The sequence below is a fragment of the Prunus avium genome, chromosome 1 (genome assembly GCF_965620075.1).
Source record: "Prunus avium chromosome 1, drPruAviu1.hap1.1, whole genome shotgun sequence".
In the NCBI taxonomy this organism is placed as follows: Eukaryota; Viridiplantae; Streptophyta; class Magnoliopsida; order Rosales; family Rosaceae; genus Prunus; species Prunus avium.
In genome coordinates, this window is record NC_142284.1 from 49,376,656 (window position 1) to 49,396,251 (window position 19,596).

Here is a 19,596-nt window from a genome sequence, read left to right on the forward strand (position 1 = left end):
TATTAAGGTTAAAGAAATCATTAAGTTAATTGCATTTGGTAATTTACGACAGTGGGCTGGGTAATTTACTGGCTTAGGTAGCCCTAAAACAATTACAACGCCTACTTGGGAATGGGCCATAGCATTGGATTAAAGCCATGATATGGGTCATGGCATTGGTTTGAAGTCCGCATGGATCATCTTTCTGCAATCGGCTAATTTCGAGAAAATCTTAAAGTGTAACCGGTTATTGACATTGGACTAAAGTCCGCATGGATCATGGGTTATCGATCGACGTTTCTGCTATTTCTTTGCAGTGTGATACGGATTCTCAAACAGCTAATTTCGAGAACATGTTATTGGCATTATCTTTCAAAGTATAATTAAGAGATGAACAATAGCAACCATTGCGCTTTCTCACTTTCTATCATCTTGACCTACCACATTTACAAGGAGGGGCTTCACTAGGACATGTTTCAAATTGTTTCAGCTGCAAAATGTGATGTTTTCAAATTCATAAAAATAAAGGAAAAATCTGATCTCATCTATGGTAAAATATTTTAAAATCAAAAAACTGTTCTGTGTTGGTTTCTTCCAAAGGGCAAAAACTGGAGAAAACAAGGTTTGATTTCGATGAGTGGCTCATAGGTCACAACACACAAAACACACATCCAATGTATACAGACCAGACATATCTTATCTGAGATAAATACTTATTCATCCAAGAAATTAGACCTGCTTATTTTTTAAAAAAATTCAACATTAAACATGTTATTACACTGTTTTCGGGATTAAACAATTAACAGGAAAAATAAAATAAAAAGGTGTGATATTATTAATTGAGCAAGCGGGTGTGACTGAGGCCACAGGTTTTCTTTTTTATGCAGGCCTGGATCACTATAACCTTATTTTTTCTACCACTGAAAATCCAATGCAGGCTTCCGTCCATATCACGGAAGGAAGGAAGGAAGCCAATTTGAGTTTTGGTCCCTCTTCTTCACTAACACTAACGCTTTGTTTGAGTTCTCTTTAGTAATTATAATCTCTCAACTCAAGAGCATGTATACATTGTATGATGTACAATTATTCTACACTCACTCAGCCACTTGGTAATAAAACCTTGAAGAAAATAAAATAAAAAAGCTTATCAGATTGACATCATTTGTAGGTCATCTTCCAGCAACTAAGAAAGAGCACGTGTGCAAGACAATGTGACGGCATGTCACTCGAGTGCATTGCCCTTTTTACGACAACTACATGGTGAGCAACCCATATTACCAAAAATGATAAAAGGTTGAAAATTGACACTGGGTTTTGTCCTCAATCCCATTTTGTTTTCAAGGAAATTCCAATCGGGGGAAAAAGAAGAAAGGTATTTTGCTTGCACAGAGAGAGAGAGAGAGAGAGAGAGAGAGAGAGAGAGAGATTTTCCTGGTAATAGTGGGGAGCACCAACACCAAGCACGCCTTCATCACTCAATGTGTTAGTGACCCAAAATGAAAAAGACAATTTTAAATTGGGAAGGCCAAATGCAAACCAACAAGAGTCGTGATGATGATATAAATGGGCCTGCTTGCTTCCTTCCTTTATTTTTTAATGTTTTGTTTTGGTGGATTTGTACGTAGATTAATAGCAATTGTGTGTCATTTCTCATTAACTTTGAATTGACAAATCTAAGAATATTATCCCATTTGCATAATCTTATATCTTTTGTCTTGCTCTTGGAACCAAATTTAGGGTTTCCCATGTTACTGGTCTCTGTCTTCCTCCTAGCTATAATCTAAGTTGCCACCACCAGCTAACCTAAAAGGTTGATCTCTTCTCCATGTAAATATCTAAAAGACACAAAACCCTAGTATAAAATTGCAGAGTAACTTGAACATAATGAAATGCCACGACACAAATGATCATTATCTACTAGACTCTTGTAAATATAAACGTTTGTATATGTTGACCTTAGTATTTTTTCCATGGAAAATGTATAGAAATTTGAAAAAGCTTTGACTTGGTGTGGGGATTAGTATTTTTTCCATGGAAAATGTATAGAAATTTGAAAAAGCTTTGACTTGGTGTGGGGAGCCAACCACAATCTATTAGACTATATGAAAGCAAGCCAAGCCATTGACTTACTTACTTCACAAAGACAGCAACTAAAAGGTAGACTAATTACCTTTGGCTACGTTTTTAATATTAATTCAACCAAAACAAATAAAAAGCCCTAAACTAAATATATCACTGTGAGCCGCCCTTACAATGAACAAAGACCACAACGCCTCATGGGTTTTCATTTAATCATCTTGTGTTGTCTGTGACCCTTGTCTCTCAACTAAGGTTATGACCATTCTGCTTTTTCAAGCTAAAATCTAAATTGTAGCCTTCAAAGGCAATACAAACATGATTTTAGTCAAGTTAGTTAGAGCGGATATGCACTCGAGTTCGAATCCCCCTCCTCCGTAGTTTAGATTAGATTAAAGTAGAATATCATTTGTACTATAAATAATAATAAATAAAAAAGGCAATGAAAAAATAATTAGAGGCAATATGTTCCGCTTTTAACGACTTATATAATCTCAAATGGACAAAAAACAGATCGAGATTAGGGCAATAAAAATCATGAAAAATGATACTTAACGTGTAACGCTTGCACAAGCTATAGCATTATAACTTGTATCCTTCTTTTCCTCTCTTTGGTATTTGCTTTCTGACTATTAAAAACTTCACTTAACATGAGAACTCCATTCAAGCAATAAGACATGGGCTTCGAGCATTGTTCCAACAAATCCTCATGGACAGACATGTGGCACATAGCGGTGGCTTGCAGCTTTTAAGGAAAAAACGTCACCAAAATTTTTATATGCGGGTCAATTGAATATGCTATTTGACCCCCAATGTTATTGAGGTTTTTTAAGTGCAGGGACAAGGTGTTTGATAAGATGTCTCAAAAGACATTCTATAAAGTAAAGGTAAAGGAGAATGATGTTCACTTGTTCATATTTAATCTTATAAGCTTCATTGTTGTACTTCCGTAGTGATAAATTTCTAATTCCGTCTCTGAATTCGTATATGTTTTAAAATAGAATAAGATCTCAAAGTTTGAAAACTTGTTTGGTGTCTTTAGCATTTCTCTTTGCAACCATATTGTTTTAAGTTCCCTAATGGTTGTCTAAATTTAAAATGGAACTCGTGCAAGCAAAAACAAAAGCCAAAGGCTTTTAGCGTTTTAGCATAGCTTGAAGGCAAGTGGGTCATTTGGTCATTTGAGAGATGGCATGAAAGAAATCATAATGCACATAATAATAAAGAAAGGAAAGAAAAAGGAAAAAAAACATGGGATGGGGAGGAAGATGATGAGGAAGCTTAGGAAAACGTAGTGTCAAAGAGTGGGTGTTCCACAAACAAATATACGCTTAGTGGAGTCACCCCACGCTCAATGAGCCCTCTCTCTCTCTCTCTCTCTCTCTCTCTCTCTCTATAGTGTAATGTGGGGCCCTTAAGCAAAATCCACATTTGATGTTGGGCCCACAAGAAATCCCAATGGCGTGGGGCCCATAATATAATCCCCTCCCAGGCTTTTGCTTAGTGGGACATGGGTACACCCCACTACTACACAGGCCAACTTCGTGTTTGTTGGCGAGTGACCAGAAGCCTAGCAATATGGATAAGTCACCCATCCATCCCCACGGGTGGGTGCCGAAAGAAAAAAACAAATATATAAATAAGGCAGGCCATCCCATAAAATCCATAGTGGGTTTCATCTCCATGCGTGTAATTGTTCGGTTTAACATTTACATCGTCATGTATCATGTGGTGCAATCAGTATATTTATATTATAACACGTATAAACATGTTAATTGTGTAACACAAAACCACCGCATGTTAGTTTTGTACATTTAACCGTGCTTTGGCCACACAACAACTCACGCCCTCCTTCTGTCAAAGAAATCAGTCTAGTTTGCAATTCTAACACGTTTTGCAAAGATTGCGAACTTGGCTTGCCGTGTTTCTAAAACTTGTAATCATAATTCAATGTGGTTAACCAGTCATACTCAATTCTATGAATTTCAATACAAGTTTAGATTGTTAACATAACAGAGCAGCCTTCATCTCCTAACGGGAGTTGTAGTGTAGTCGAGTATCAAATCATGAATTCATAAAATAAAATAAGTCCCCATCGCCTGAACACGGGAAAGGTTAAGCATCTATCTTTAGTGCCTTAAGGGAAATAAGGGCCGAGGTAGCTACACCGTTTGAAGTAGTTAACGAAGGGAAATAACTCCATTTGAGTGAAGATTGGATAGTTGCCCGCTCCTTAGGTCTGCTTTTCATTATGATAAGTTTAGATTTTTATATTCCAGGCATGGGCTTGCATAGTAATTCTGCTGGTGTGAAGGGCAACAGAAAGTTCGTGATGCTGCTAGCTACTGACAAAATCATTACCCGTGCAACAAATACTATATAGATCCTCCTGGTTTAAATTACCAGCAGTGTGTGGAGTTTTTTTTTTATATATTTAATTTATTAAAGTGGGGGTTTTTCTAAAGTGGCTGTCTTGAGAGAGAGAGAGAGTTACTGTGGCACTATATAAAGCAGCTAAGCCCCTCCCCTCTCTCCTTATGCCAACCTCCTCCAAACCACACCCTCTCTCTCTATCTCATTTCTTCTTTAGACTTCTTCATCAGTCTCTCTACTAATTTCCTCCATAATCTCTTGTCTGTGTTGTGTTTTTGCTCTAATTAAAATGGGTGAAGCCGTCGAGTTTTTCCATGCAAACGGTTTCTCTAACTTGACCCAAAAATTTGATCCTAAACTTGTACTTAATGTTAATGGTAACAGCCACTTAGACAGAGAAGGTTCCTGGTACGAAGAAACAATTGACGATGATCTCAAATGGTCGTTTGCTCTCAATGTCAATGGGTTTGTATAATTCCACTTCCTTAACTAAGTACGTGTGTTCTTGTTTCTCTGTTTTATTTGAGACTTTGTTTTTGTCTGTGGCTCTATCACTACAGAGTGCTGCATAAAGGGACGAGCGAGTTTCAAGAGATAGCCTTGTTGGATACAAAGCGTTTTGGGAAGGTTTGTGAATGTCGTCTTTCAAAGGTGCAATTAATAATTAATAATGTCGTTTTTGCTAATTGTGATACTAATAATATTGTATTTATATCTTAATTGAATCAGGTTTTGGTGATTGATGGAAAGATGCAGAGTGCAGAAGTGGACGAATTTATTTACCATGAATGCTTGATACATCCTGCTCTCTTATGCCACCCTAAGTCAGTCCTCTAAACATTCATCCTTGTAACATGGTTTTTTTCTCTTTTTTTTTAAATACAAGCGAACCCATATAAGGAGATGGGGACTTGGAATGATAACCGAGCTACAAACCCTTTGCTTTATTGCTCTATATTCTAATCGTTAGTAACTTAGAATGTTTTTAGAAATATTAATACTTTCTTGTTTTGTTTTAATTTTATAAATTGTAGGGAGATGTCATTCCAATGAATTAAGAATAGCAGAGGATCTAATTATAAAGCGTGGTTTTTTAGTTTTCAATCACTTCTCAGAGGATTTTCTTACATTTTGATTGATGGGAATAAATAAAAACATTTATAAGGTGTGACAAAAATTGATTTGTATTCTTTGTTTTTGTTTTTTTTTTTGTGTGTATGGGGTATAAAAATTGATTCATATTCGTTTGCTTCTATTCTACCTTTAATTAAGCAAATGAGATTGAGAATGTGCAGGCCAAAAACTGTATTTATAATGGGAGGTGGAGAAGGGTCAGCCGCAAGAGAAGCTCTCAAACACAAATTACTGGACAAAGTGGTAATGTGTGACATCGATCAGGTATTTCTTTCTTTTATTCTCATCAAGTGGTGGACCAGCTTTATTTTTTGAGAATTTATTCTAATATAAGTACGTGTTATGATATGATTTATTTTATCTCATTTTAGGAAATAATATCAATAAATATCCGCTTATATTATAACACATGTACAAAATATACGATGTGATTGTAGTATGCACTCGACAAATAAAGCTCGTTGGTGCTCATACTAAAACAAATTCTCAACAAATAAAGCTGAGGGAATGTCTTAAGTTTTCTGTGTAAAATAAAATCATTGTAGATACGTATATTGTTGATATGACATTGGACAGCAAAATAAAAAATTTGGGCCACGTGACATATTGCAGGAGGTGGTTGATTTCTGCCGCAGACATTTGACGGTGAATCAGGAGGCATTTTCTCACAAGAAGCTTAATCTTGTTATAAATGATGCCAAGTAAGTTTACATAATTCTTGCTTTTTATAAATAAAACGATACGAACTTGAAAACTCTCTCAATTTTGCGAAGATATGTGGTTAGCCCAATTAATGTCTTATAATAACCAGACTTATTATTTTGGTTACAGGGCTGAACTGGAGAAGAGTTGCGAAAAATTCGATATCATAGTAGGTGACTTAGCAGACCCAGTTGAAGGAGGGCCTTGCTATCAACTCTACACAAAATCTTTCTATGAGCAAATTCTCAAACCTAAGCTTAATCACGGTGGCATTTTTGTCACCCAGGTAGATGATCAGTTTATGTCTTTTTTCTTTCAATTTTTTACACCAACGTTTGAGAAACATAAAACATATATTCTGTTTGACATGCAGGCTGGACCAGCAGGCATTTTCACCCACAAAGAGGTCTTCACCTCCATTTTCAACACAATCAAACAGGTCTTCAAGTGTAAGTATCTACCCTACATTTACACTCGCACACATATATACATATATATATGTATGGATGTATATATTCAACCCAAAAAGCTAGCTTATGTTCCCTGGTCTTATTTTTTAAAACATGTTTTTTGCAGATGTGGTGGCATATGCAGCTCACATACCATCTTTTGCAGATACATGGGGATGGGTTATGGTATGTGAACTCAAACGCATTAATATTTAATTTGTACTGATCATTTTGATTATGAGTTTATAATTATGTGTAATGTTGTTGTAATCAGGCCTCGGACGAACCGTTCTCTATCAATGCTGAGAAAATGGACAGAAGGATAGAGGAAAGAATTGATGGGGAACTGAACTATTTGAATGGTGCTTTGTTCATCTCCTCTGCAACCATGAACAAAACTGTTTCTTTATCGTAAGATCACTTCCTTCACCATCATACAAATTATGCCGTGAAATTATTGCTCAAAATCAATTTATTAATGGGATAATATTGTGCCATTTTAGGCTGTTGAACGAAACTCATGTCTACACCGAGGAAGATGCAAGATTTATTCATGGACATGGGGTGGCTTACCGCATCAACTGAGGTCTCAAGCCACAGGTTGGGGGAATTGCTGTACAGCAACAAAAACAAAACCAAAAAAGAAAAACACCAAAGTGATGAAGAATGGGAGTTTGACAGTCACTGATTTCTTCAAAAGAACAAAAGAAAAGAAAAAAAAACAACAATTGTTTGCAGCATTTGGTTTTACACTAGAATATGTTAGCTTCATTGGGTTGTTCATAGGATTCAAAGTGAGAGACTTTTTTTCAAGTTATCTTTTATGAATGAAACATGATGAGGCATTCCTCCATTCCTTATTAGAAAGCTTTCATTTTCTTAGCAAGTGTTTGAAGCCCACAGTGGCTTTATCTAATTAATTGTTATAAACAATCAAAATCTATTCGCTTGAAAAACATATTTCATACAATCATCCGGAGTTACACAACATACTAAAGATACAGAAAACAGAAAAGACAGATAATTGAGGAAATATTTTCAACCTCTCCTTCAGGTTCTCTTAACTGGGTCGAAGTTAGAGACCCCAACAACAGCTCCTATAATGGCTGTAAGCACAACTCCACCAGCAGCAATGCTAAGCAAAAAGTTGTTGAGAGAGGGTGTGAGGCCAGAGCCTGCAGCCTCAGCCACCTGAGGTATCACCATGGAGGCTGTCAATGCAGCTGCTGTTAGGCCTGTCACTGCCTTTTCTTTGAAAGAGGCCTCCACCTTAAGCATGCCTTTGGACTTCGGCTTCACAAAAGCAGCCTTCTTTGATGGCCTGACTGGGACTGATTTGAACAGTGATGCAGAGTTAGACTGGTTTAGTCTGTTTTGGGTGGCAGACATCAGTGGGATAGCCATTGAAGCAGAAGCCATTTCTTTTGGTGCTAGCTAATGGATTTTCTCTTTGCCTAGAATGCAAGTGTAGGTGTTGGTATTGGATGAGCAGTGTAGGCAATGAAATGGGGGGTGGAAATTAGAGATTTTCAGCTGATGCGTCTCTTCAGAGTTATCCTATGTGGCAAAATCTCTACCTGGGTTTGAAGGATAAGGTTATCCCCTAGATTTGATCCTCTCCCTCTTGAAACTGGAATTCAGGATTTCATTGAGAAAGCATTGCATATATATGCATGGCACTTGGCAGGCCACATATGCTTTTGGATTGTCATGCCACGTCATGTGCTCATTTGGGCTTTTAAGTGCCCCTCAGTGAATAGAAAACTCAGTTTTTGGAGTTTAGCTTACAAATGATCAATTGACTCTAGGGGCAGAGACTTCTTGTAGCGTTAGAATAAAATAAATGTAAAAAGTGAGGTTAATGGTCTGTGACCAATAAGCATCACCATTGTTTGTTGTTATCAAACTCATCTGCCAACACCTTCCAGGATTTGAGCTTTCAAAATTTGCAGACATACCTGAAGACTTTTCCATGTAAATCCAGAAAACTATACTTTTTCTCTGAAGAAACATAAATTGAGCAGCTAAACATAGGGGCATTAATCCAGTTAAAATATACTGCCTTCTTCAAATTAATAAGTCTAAAGTCACCATTCAAAACCCAAAAAGTACAGAGATTAGAAAAATAGAAACTAAACAACATTTCATATCATATTCATTCCAAATCTAATCCACAGCAGTAATCTCATCAGTCTGCTAAAAATGGTGGGTCCACGTCCAAAATTCTACTAACTAAAGGAAAAGAAGTAAAATCATCAAGAGGTCTTCTTTTTACCCCGCAGTAAATCATTTGCTGGCAAAAGTTGCATCTATTTTAGTTTGAGTTATATGAACTTCTTGGGGCAGCAGATAGTATCTGATGTTTAGCTCTTCTAATATTTTCTTCAACTCGATGACTAGTGCAGTTCGCCGCTTATTCTTTTCTCCAAATTCCTGAAAGTTCATAGTGTGATTCACATAGAGACCCATCTTTAACTTATTCAGATTTTCAATTTCAACCACCACCAGATTGTGGTTAGGATGCCAATGTTGCGAGTTCCTCTCCAAATGCCTGAACAAGCAAAAGGAAATCGCAAAAGAGTAAACACAGAGCAGCAGTACAAATTGATGCTAGACTGTCCACTCAAGTGGAATCATGTGTGAATGTGCAGTGCAGTCTGTATGATATAGCAATTGTGATTGGTAGTCGAGTAGCATAACATATAAGTTTATTTGAGAAGAAATTAAACATAAAAAACAAGTAAAAGCTTCAATTAACTCACTTCTTTATTTTCTCTTTCAGCAAGCCTATCTTCTCCACCGGGGTGATAAAAGCAATCGAGAATTCCACAACATCGCCCATATCTGGACTTCTGTAATAATTGCTGATGGGTTTTGTGGATAAAACGGAATTTGGATAGTAAATCTTTTCATTATTGAGTTTCAAGAAGACTGTGTTTAAGATGTTCATCTCCTCAACCATCAACTGTCAGGTTACCAGGTGTTAGAAATTTGATTAAGTAAACTCCACATAATGAAATAAGAGTAGTGAAAGTTACCGGAATGCCATCAACAACACAGCGGTCACCAACATCAAATGGATGCATTACAAATACAAAAATGATAGCCTCAAATATTGTCTTGCAAGTGTTTCCAAACATAAAAGCTGCCACTACGAGCTGTGATGAGAGGAAGACAAGCACTTTTGTGGTTGCAATTTCCATCAATAGAAGCCACACTACAACGGTAATAACAACCAGGAGGCCAGTCACAAGTTTGTTCAATTGCCTTACAGCTGTTTTGGTGTCATTTAAAGAATGAGCTAATGCTTTGCGACCATTGTAGACCTTCACCTGCATAAATCAGAAGGTAAAATATGTTTCACCTCTTATTTCATTTTGCCAAGAAGATGAAGGGAAAAACTGTAAACAGAAGCAGACTCAAAGTTACCAAATTCTCTTTCTCCATCCCCTGCTATATGCTTTTAGATTGAAAGATATGCATGATTTCATAATAGGGCATTTATATGCATGATGCAGAAGTAGAACTCCATGACTACAGAATCAATAACTACCACTCAATGTGGAAGTCAAGACAAATAAAAATAAAAGGTCTTACCACCCAATCTGTTAGAGCATTTCTGTCAATACGTCCAGTGTCTGCTCCGTCAAGCAGCGGAAACACAAGATCCACCTCTTCCTTAATCATGAACCTCATGAGGTCCTCCTCCTCTATGTACCTAGTCAGATGTAAGATAGTTAAAATAAAAAAATAACACATATGAAAAGGGCACCAGAATATCACAAGTAACCACTAAACAATAAGGTGGTCTTTCTCACTTGGAACCAGCTGGCGCAACGTTCAAAAAAATGTGATAGGCAGCGGCAGTTGCTTCCATCTCATTGGTAATCTCCTTATCTGTCTGTTCAACCCCTCCATGTTCCATCTCATCCAATGTATGGGAGATAGTCGACAGCCCTGAAGTAGAAACTGCATCCACCAATACCTTCATGGTCCAAGCTGAAACCTTCTCTTGCTTCATCTTCTGAAGCTTTCCCATATCAATCACCTCTTTCTCCTTCCCAGCTTTAGCCTTCTTTGTCGTCCTGAAACTCAGTTGCCCAGTGCTCGGTGATCTCCCAACCCTCTCAGCCTCCTCTATAAGTGCAGGCCCTGAAAGTGTCTGAAGAACATACTGATGGAAAATTGATTCTTGGATTCTATCAAAAAAGGTGTTCACATGGAAACTAGATGCTAAGATCTTAAGTAACAAAGTCTTTAACAACCACAAAAATGCCCCAATAAGAACGGAAACAAGAGTCCATGTGACGTAATTCAAAATCTTGGTGGAAGTCTTTGACCGCTCGACCCCGCCACCATTGAACACCAGTAGCCATGTGAGAAGAACCAAAGCCAACCAAATGAAAACCTGAACACTCTTCTTCATTCCATGAACAAAATACAACACCTTCTTCCTAAGCAAAAAGTTCCTCTCAATGACAAACACTACGAAATGCATAAACCAGTTTGTAACCAACATGCCACAGAATATCACCATCACAAGCACACACCATTTCCATACCTCCAACCCCCACATGTTAAAATTCTCTAATTTCTCGACGGTCAAGCTAGACACTAAACAAGCCAGAATGCCCAGAAAAACAACCCACTCGAACAAGACCTTAGTCTTCACTTTCCTATGCTTATCTCTACTCAACTTCACCTTCTTGTAAATCTCTTCATCCTCCTGCTCTTTGACCCTGCCCGGAGACGGCATCACTGGTACCCTCGAAGAGATTGAAACAGTCCTAGTCCCTGGGGAAGCCCTATTGAATGAACCCCTATATGGGGAATAGGGGGACTTTGCACCATCTTGATCTGAACCACTCTCTTCAAACATATTGGAATCAATGGGTGCTGATTGTTCACCAAACCTTGACTTGGGTTTGGAGTAACCTGACCTAGTGAATGATTTTCTCTTAGTGAGGGTCTCATTTGCGGTGGGGATCTTGGGAGGCTTACCGGGACTGGATCTTGAAATTTCAGGGGAAGGGAAGCTCACTGGGACTGACTTAGAAACCCCAGTGCTGGACTCAGTGGACCCTTTGGCGGGTGAGCCCACTTTGCTTGGCTTGGGGGCAGAAGATTCCGAGCCTTTTGAAGAAGACCCTTTTGCTCCAATGCTATCTTCGGTTCGAACTTCCAATACAACTTCACCTCCATTGGCAGAATGCTTCTCCGACATGCTTACTTCGCAACCTTTTAAAGCTTTCTCTTCTCTGTGGCTTTCATTAAAACCCTACCACAATAAACACCCAGAAGAGCTCGCATTAAAACCTCAACAAAAAAAAAAAACCCAATATGAGGCACACAATACAGAATCACATTTAAAAATGTGAACTTTAAGAACACTTTTGGTAGATACTCCACATTCTGATCTTCATTTCTTTTTCTTTAAAGGTTTGAGCTTTATGCATGGCTTTCTAACAAAACTGTAATAAGCTGATTCTATTTAAGAATAGCAGGCAAAGAAATTATCTTAGCGCCAAAAGATCAAATAAAAAATTAAATATTGTCTAGAACAGTAGGAAGGAAGACTGTGCTTATTTTCCCTGAATATGTATAATCAAACTTACCGGTGCTGTCCACGAAGAACCCACCAAGGAAAAGCTGGAAGGCCACTTGCTGAAGAGGAGGTCCTAGTGATTGTTGATTCAACAGTGCAAAGCAATTGATCAACTGGGAAAAAAGTAAGCTTCGGAAGCAAAAAAGACCCACAAAATAAGGCCTTGATTGAGTTCTTAGCTATTAGAGATGTGGTGATGATGCTTGCAAAACTCGAAAAGAAGAAGACTGTGGTGATGCTCTTGGAGCTTAGACCAGAGTGAGAAAGTGAACGAGCAAAGGAGGAAAGAATGGCTGCAGAAGTCAGGGACAGAAAGATGCAGAGGATTCAAATGTTAGAGGAAATGCAAATTCCTAAGACATATAAAAATGTTTAACCACGTGGGGTTCCTGGAAAAATAAACATAAGAATTAAAGTTAACCAGTCAGATGCCCCAGTGATTATAACAGGATCAGCGTTACCTTGCTTTCTTATATTAATAACATTAATATTGCTTAATAAAGACATATTATTACGGTAATGAGTGTTGGATTTGGAAGACTAAACGAGGGTAAAAATGGAATCTGGAGCATGAACTTTTAGATTTTGTGAGTTAATTAGTTAATAATTGTGATTGGCTTTACAGGTGTTATCTGGCCACAAGAAACAAGTAGCAAGTAGAGCAAGTAGAGCAAGTACCAATACCATTATACCAACATTGCAGGCGAGACTTGGTACGGTTGGCGTTGTTGAAGATTATTTTCATTATTTAAGTCGTAATTAGTGAATTAAAAAACAACCTCAAAGTGCATTGGATTTGGAACTCAAAGAAAAAGACACGTTTATCTATGTGATTTGTTGACGTTAAATAGTTACGTAAATGTAAGTCGCTGTTAATACGGATGGTAGTTGAGGCACAATGATAATCAGAGGCCCACCAAAAATAACAAAAGTGGGCCCATATATCTGGAGGGATCTTACATGTTTTTTGAGCATGCAATTCATAGTGGTAGGTAAGTAGGAATAATGGGAGGCCCACCAATACATGGCTCGTCGTATTAATACCACATCCCGGTAGACAAATCGCATAATGCTTGCATTTTTATTTCTGCTTCGGCCCAAACAATAAATCAATTTGGGTTCTATTTATTCCTTTCATATTCATGTATTATAATATACAGGGAGGGAGGATATTAGAAAATATAGGACGTCATAGGAGAAAATATGTTATAATATATACATATTCATCACGTGCATATTCGTCACATTTAATATAACTTTTTAAATATTTTTTTATCACATTTATTGAAAAAACAAAGACTACATATCAAATTATAATATTATATAATGACCCAAATTTTCACTTGACACACGTACATATTTTATACGTACTATATATGTTCCATTGAGTTTGTATTTATCTATATATGAAAAAATGGGCTAAGCTTCTTATGAGGGGTTAAAATGAAATTAACTCAATATCTTTTATAAAAATGTTTACGAAATGGAGCACCAACATACATGGTCAAATTGACTAGAGCATATATACTCCCTACTCTGCATCCGAATTTGAATCATTATTCCCGTAATTTAGATTAGATTAAAATATGATATCATTTGTAAAAATAAAATAAAAAATTATAGAATCACCCACACAAAAAGTATTATAAAAAAGAAAAGAAAAAGAAAACTAGTATTGGGAACGTCAGCCACCCACACCAAGTAAAATGACCAAAAACATCTGCAAGCCATAGTTTCTAAACCTCGAAACTTCTAATATTTATCCAATAATTGCATGTCGACGACCAACAATATAAAAGTAAGATAAATAGAGCTTGGTTTGCTGATCAATCATGGAAAATGACAAATGCCACAAAAAAAAAAAAAGGGAAGAAAGTGAAACGGCTTTCGCTTTCAAGTCGCTCTGGTCTTCGTCAACTTTATTTTAAAGGAGACGACTGGAAAATTAATTGGAGTTAAGCTACTTAATTAAGTACCAGTTGTGGTCTACTGATTTGTTAGTTTGAAATGTTGGTATGATTAGCAGGTAAAGCTTATGTAGAAAAAAGAAAACAAACATGTGGAGTGTGATTTATGCTTGCATTAACATTTTATAATTCCTTAACAACCAAACTAGAATATTCTGTTTTGAAGATCCTTGAGACTGAAAGTAATGGTGGCAAAAGATGGTCGCACAGAAGCATCTCCATCCCATGAAAGGCAAATTAGGTCAATTAGCTCCCGAAATTGCCCATCATCATCAGGAAGCCTTGGCCTTAGGTTAGCCTCCACAACTTCCATCGCAATCTACAAAACATAATTAAGCACAATTAACAATCATCTTTAATTTGATTATTGTTTGCTTTACAAACAATAGTCTAAACTACTCTAATTAAGCAAAAGATCCACTAGTGTAGTGGTTTGGAGCAATTGCTCTCTCTAGGAAAGGTCATGAATTCGAGTCTTAGCATTTGTGTAGTCTGCGTGATTTCTTAATATACAATCACCCCTCTCAATAGGAAATGTTGTCTTAAAAAACAAACTACTTTAAATTAATATAATCTACGAAAAGAGAGCTTGAATTTTGTGTAAGGAAGCGAATTCATTGCCTTAATCAACTGATGATTTTAGTTCGATTCAAAACTCAATATATAATAAATAATTTTTGTTTGATTATCTTTGAAAAACTTAGTGATACTAATAATGGTACAACTTTATATCCGTAGCACAACTTTTTTTATATGTATTTTGTCTTACTTTTTTTATATACGTATTTTGTCTTTCATTTTCGTTTGACTTGAGAGCGTGAGCTGTTAATTACCTTGGTGGGACCATAATCTGTCTCAATGTATGGATAATTTCCAGTTAAAAGCTCATTGAGTATTATACCAAAACTGTACACATCGCATTTTTCATTATAAGGCTCGCATTGGATCACCTCTGGTGCCATGTACACATAAGTTCCTGCAATTAATTTCAAACCAAATTATCAAGACACTAATTAACACATATATCTATATATAAATACCAATTGATTAATACATAAATCCTTGCCTGTTTCACCAGTGAGGGCCTTCTCTTCGTCACTCAAGAACCGAGCGTGACCAAAATCCGCAACCCTTACATGCATGGCATCGTCCAAAAATATGTTGCTAGGTTTGAGGTCGCGGTGAATAACCTTTGGCTTTTGCCCGTGTAAATACTGCATGGCTTGAGAAATTTCCAATGCCCGATCCAACCGCTCTTTCAACAGAGGAAGTGGAATCATCCTCTCTCTTTGCCTGTTGCCAGGGCCATGGAGCCACTCCTTTAGTGTTGTGCTCATGAACTCTGTCACCACCCATGCATAGTTAGGAGGATCGAGGCATGCACCCATTAGTTGAAGTACATATCTATGGCGCTGCCGGCATAACGTGTCGAGCTCCTGTGCGAAAAACGAGATACCGTTCTCATTCGATTCAAAGAAATCTGGATATATGCATTTGATTGCCACATCAAGCCCATGCCATGTTCCTTTGTATATGTGAGCCGTGCTCCCCTGCCCTATTTTCTCTTCGAATTCAATCTGATTCCATTTTTATCACATATTCATAAGTATAAGCTTGCGTATGTCTCAATCAAGACTGTGAATCAAAACCGCACATTCGAATATTGACTCGACTTGATTAAAAGTCTAACACAATAGGGTAAAATTCAAGTAATTAAATAGAAGAAGTACCTCTTCCGGTTGGATGTACCATCCGTTCAGGTGGGCTTGATCAATAAGAACGGCTAGATCCGACGGTTGGTATAGAGGAGTGGTTGGCAATCGAGGGCTGGCATTGGGAGGGAGAATATTGGGGGAGAGAAGGCCTGATTGTGGATCCATATTATTGTTGTAGTTGTGAATGAGGTCCAAGAATCCATTATCTTGGGCCACTTGTAGGCAGTACCTGAGATAATCTTGTGTTCTTTCCATCCTCTTCTTGTACACCGCCCGCAGTTCTTTCTCCTTTAGGACTTTCTTTTCAAGTTCAGCAACCTTTATTTCACAGCCCAAAATACAGAGAACAGAGAGGGTGTCATATAATTCAATTTTCGTAGTTTAAATGGTTTGGGCTAAAATGGTTAGCCCAATATTTGGGCTGGGTTGCCTGAGAATTGGACTCCTCCTAAAACCCAATATTTATATAATTAGTCTACAATTTTGCTAAACAAATGAAAGGCGATCTAATCCAAGTCTAACCCATTTTCTTTGGGATCGCAAGATCACAATTGCAATGATGCAGTCCAATTGGCAATCATTTTCTTAGAAGTAAGCGATGGAAAAAGTGATTCCTAGAGATGCACTACTTTGGATCTTAGCCATAATATAGAGAAATGGTTATGGTCTCACTTATTCTGATCAAAAAGCTGTTCGCGGGGGGCCCAATAACATATGTAGAGCCTGAATGGTTACTGAAATTTGGATGGGATTTGACCATTGGAGCTGGACCAAATCATATCTAACCAAAATCTTATTGCAGGGTCGACAGACAACACAACACGAAATGGAGGGAGATGTGGTCCTAATCCTAACAAATTTGACAAAAAAAATTCAAAGCTAAATCAAAGTCTGTGGTCCAAAATTATAAATACCTGCAGCTCCAATTTAGAGGTTGAATTTTGGTTCGTAGGAGGAACAACGTTAATTGCCTCCAAGCTTGAGCAGCCATGAATCCCTCGACAGCACCCCGTTGTTGCTTGCTTTGCACTGCTCGACTGAGGAGACCACCCACCCTTTTTCTTCTGATGGTTCATCGTCCTGCTGCTGATTGTGATTAATGTGTGTGGTTGCAAAGAGAGGGAAGCTTAAACATGGCCTAATGGTGCTTATAACGTTGTTCACAATCTTTGTTGTTTACAATGTTTCGTGCATGCCAACGACGGTTTGGACTGATATATATATATATATACATAAGTGTTTGTTTTTGTTTAGCGTATGTGGTTGAGGCGATATTGCCAACTCTGTGACCAAAAAAGAAATTACAGTTAGGCGGAATTTACTACATAAAAAGGCTCACGGGTTAAAATTTGGACCACCAATAAATCATGTGACTCCCTCTAGAGTAGCAGCTCTGCGGATATCTTATACTTGAAGCATGAAAAGATCTACTGCAAACCCAACTGATTCAAACTAATACAAGATGCCAAATGAATAGGTTAGATTTTATTGTACTACTTAAATGCATACAACTTAAAAGTTCAGATAGAGCGGAATCGATATACGACTCTAAAAAAAAGTTTTAAGATTCATAATACATCAACGTTCAGATACGTGTTATATAAGTAAGGCGATGCTATGTGATCTTTATCTCTCACAATCACAGACGGATGACTTTGTAGGAGAGAGATGATGGTGCTAACAATGTCGTGGAAATAGATTCACCTCGGGATCGACAACATGACCTAGCTTTGTGACTTTGTCTTTTAGGTCTTTCCCTACGCACTTACCCAAATACCCAAAATAAAAGTGGAGGAAACCTGTCTATCTATCTATCTAGTGTGAGTGAGTGTGGACTGACTGAGGACAATTGTGTGGACCATTCAACTCTTCCTACCTCTCACTGAAATGGGCCTCGAGGGTCAGGGAGGGGTCTGCCTGTCAGCCTGGCGGTCCTCACCTTTTGCCCACTTTCACGCTGTTTTCTTAAATATATTTCACAATTTCAAACCAAAATCCTCATCTTGGCTATAAAAATAAAATAGAATACAAGAATATGAATAAAAAGATGCTATGGTGAATTTGTTATGCAGATAATTTTCTTATTAAAACCTTGGTTCTCTCATGCATTCTGGTGGCCGCCTTTTGTTTGTTATATATATATATATATTGTTGTTTTCCCCTAACAGCAAAATAATGTGTATTGCATTTGGTAAGGAATTTGTTGAATTTCTTATTCATTTTTAGGCCAAAAAAGTCCTTAGATTGCAGTTACTTTTAATTGAACTTAAATATTTATTTTTTGGTAAGGCTGGAGGCATTGTCAATGGAAGGTGTAACTAGGTCCCTTTTCCCATTATTGACTACTTTAATGAACTTCAGAATGTTAAATATAGCCATTTATACATAGTACATACATGTTGCTGGCATGATTTTGACTGATGAACTGGAACTGCTGCAACCTAGATAGTTAAATGCCATAAAAACCCATAAAAACTTGTATGAAACGGGCAAAAAGTTGTCACGAGTGGCATGCACATATCCTCGTTTCACACGAGTTTTTCTCCATAAAAACATGCACAAACAGCAACAGCAATAAAGGAACAGTTTTCTACATTTGACAATGTACCTACTGAGAAGGGTTCATCTTTGTTTGGTGGAGGAAATTAAAATCTAAACAAAAAAGACAACAACTTACATGATCAGATTAGTATTCAAACGAGCAATATATATTTATTTACTGCCTCGTCTCATATAACTTATCATGGATGTTTTTTCTGGGTTCATCAAGTTTAAAAACACTAATTTTGCAGATTTAAAAGAAAAACCAGATTGAGCAATTGGGCAGACGGGAATATTATGAATATGATTAGGAATTGGTACAGCCTAGAAGCTAGAAAATCGAGGACGGTCCGGCAAGTATTTTTTTTTAGGGTCAAATGACTATAAGCAGTTAGGTGGTGTCTTTATCAATTATATATCAACTCCTTCTCCATCCACGCACATTATTCTTCTTCTCATTATTGCCCACCCCCACCTCCACCTCACCCACTGTACGGACTCTCTATAACCAAGGAAGAGTAAGTGTTGATTATCCTAAATTAACCCAAACCTAATCCATTGTTAATTAATGTTTACGCATAATAAACTTCAACCCTTAAAAGTTCTGTACGTCTTGATTGTGAAAGCTTTGAAATAGTTGTTGCTGTTGAATAAGTTACAAATCCACCGCCGCCTCGAATGAATAGAGTTGAGTTCTTGAGGCTTTGTTTTTCCAAAAATTAATTAGTTGTTAATCATATATGATGATGCTGATTTTGACTCTGGAAGGTGAGATTCCTTTTTTAAGTGTGGGTCTAATTTTGAGACCCGCCCCTGCATCTGCATGCTCATCACGTACTACGAATTAATCTTATATATTAGTAGGCCATTATTAGGTCTACTAACAATGAACCCTCCTAGCTAATACTCTAGCTATTCCGATTTTATTCCGATTTCTCAAGAATAAATCACGCATCTTTGAATTCCATCATGCATCAGTTTTAATTACTCACGTTACCTGTCCTAACATTACGTGACATGATAATTATCACACTCAAAATTTACTCATCAACCTC

The 19,596-nt window shown here is 37.3% G+C and overlaps 4 protein-coding genes across 4 annotated transcripts; 1 reads left to right on the plus strand and 3 right to left on the minus strand.

Moving 5' to 3' along the window:
* Window positions 1-4,550: 4,550 nt before the first annotated feature.
* On the plus strand, window positions 4,551-7,595 carry ACL5 (S-adenosyl-L-methionine-dependent methyltransferases superfamily protein). Its single transcript, XM_021967739.2, has 10 exons — window positions 4,551-4,893; window positions 4,989-5,055; window positions 5,158-5,252; window positions 5,724-5,826; window positions 6,175-6,263; window positions 6,394-6,550; window positions 6,638-6,713; window positions 6,841-6,899; window positions 6,988-7,124; window positions 7,217-7,595. Exons 1-10 carry the CDS (start codon window positions 4,718-4,720, stop codon window positions 7,296-7,298), a joined length of 1,041 nt encoding a protein of 346 aa, XP_021823431.1. The 5' UTR covers window positions 4,551-4,717; the 3' UTR covers window positions 7,299-7,595.
* Window positions 7,596-7,633: 38 nt separating this feature from the next.
* Window positions 7,634-8,345, minus strand: LOC110764732 (uncharacterized). Its single transcript, XM_021967751.2, has one exon. It carries the CDS (start codon window positions 8,130-8,132, stop codon window positions 7,764-7,766), a length of 369 nt encoding a protein of 122 aa, XP_021823443.1. The 5' UTR covers window positions 8,133-8,345; the 3' UTR covers window positions 7,634-7,763.
* A 407-nt stretch (window positions 8,346-8,752) lies between these two features.
* On the minus strand, window positions 8,753-12,706 carry LOC110764741 (mechanosensitive ion channel protein 10). Its single transcript, XM_021967763.2, has 6 exons — window positions 12,329-12,706; window positions 10,532-11,991; window positions 10,311-10,431; window positions 9,752-10,045; window positions 9,476-9,678; window positions 8,753-9,264 (listed from the first exon to the last, which is right to left on the minus strand). Exons 2-6 carry the CDS (start codon window positions 11,935-11,937, stop codon window positions 9,000-9,002), a joined length of 2,289 nt encoding a protein of 762 aa, XP_021823455.2. The 5' UTR covers window positions 11,938-11,991; window positions 12,329-12,706; the 3' UTR covers window positions 8,753-8,999.
* Window positions 12,707-14,365: 1,659 nt separating this feature from the next.
* On the minus strand, window positions 14,366-17,181 carry LOC110764751 (serine/threonine-protein kinase STY46-like). Its single transcript, XM_021967775.2, has 5 exons — window positions 16,915-17,181; window positions 16,016-16,318; window positions 15,352-15,862; window positions 15,119-15,261; window positions 14,366-14,604 (listed from the first exon to the last, which is right to left on the minus strand). Exons 1-5 carry the CDS (start codon window positions 17,074-17,076, stop codon window positions 14,431-14,433), a joined length of 1,293 nt encoding a protein of 430 aa, XP_021823467.1. The 5' UTR covers window positions 17,077-17,181; the 3' UTR covers window positions 14,366-14,430.
* Window positions 17,182-19,596: the final 2,415 nt, after the last annotated feature.

Excerpts from the sequence above, each read along its gene's own strand:
- LOC110764741 (XM_021967763.2), bottom strand. The coding sequence starts at position 11,937 with ATGTCGGAGAAGCATTCTGCCAATGGAGGTGAAGTTGTATTGGAAGTT. Across the intron at positions 10,432-10,531 it reads GTTGCGCCAGCTGGTTCCAA|GTACATAGAGGAGGAGGACC; the intron begins GTGAGAAAGACC and ends ACATCTGACTAG. Across the intron at positions 10,046-10,310 it reads ATGCTCTAACAGATTGGGTG|GTGAAGGTCTACAATGGTCG; the intron begins GTAAGACCTTTT and ends TGATTTATGCAG.
- LOC110764751 (XM_021967775.2), bottom strand. The coding sequence starts at position 17,076 with ATGAACCATCAGAAGAAAAAGGGTGGGTGGTCTCCTCAGTCGAGCAGT. Across the intron at positions 16,319-16,914 it reads CCTCTAAATTGGAGCTGCAG|GTTGCTGAACTTGAAAAGAA; the intron begins GTATTTATAATT and ends TGTGAAATAAAG. Across the intron at positions 15,863-16,015 it reads GGTACATCCAACCGGAAGAG|ATTGAATTCGAAGAGAAAAT; the intron begins GTACTTCTTCTA and ends AAATGGAATCAG.
- ACL5 (XM_021967739.2), top strand. The coding sequence starts at position 4,718 with ATGGGTGAAGCCGTCGAGTTTTTCCATGCAAACGGTTTCTCTAACTTG. Across the intron at positions 5,056-5,157 it reads ATACAAAGCGTTTTGGGAAG|GTTTTGGTGATTGATGGAAA; the intron begins GTTTGTGAATGT and ends TAATTGAATCAG. Across the intron at positions 6,900-6,987 it reads ATACATGGGGATGGGTTATG|GCCTCGGACGAACCGTTCTC; the intron begins GTATGTGAACTC and ends TGTTGTAATCAG.
- LOC110764732 (XM_021967751.2), bottom strand. The coding sequence starts at position 8,132 with ATGGCTTCTGCTTCAATGGCTATCCCACTGATGTCTGCCACCCAAAAC.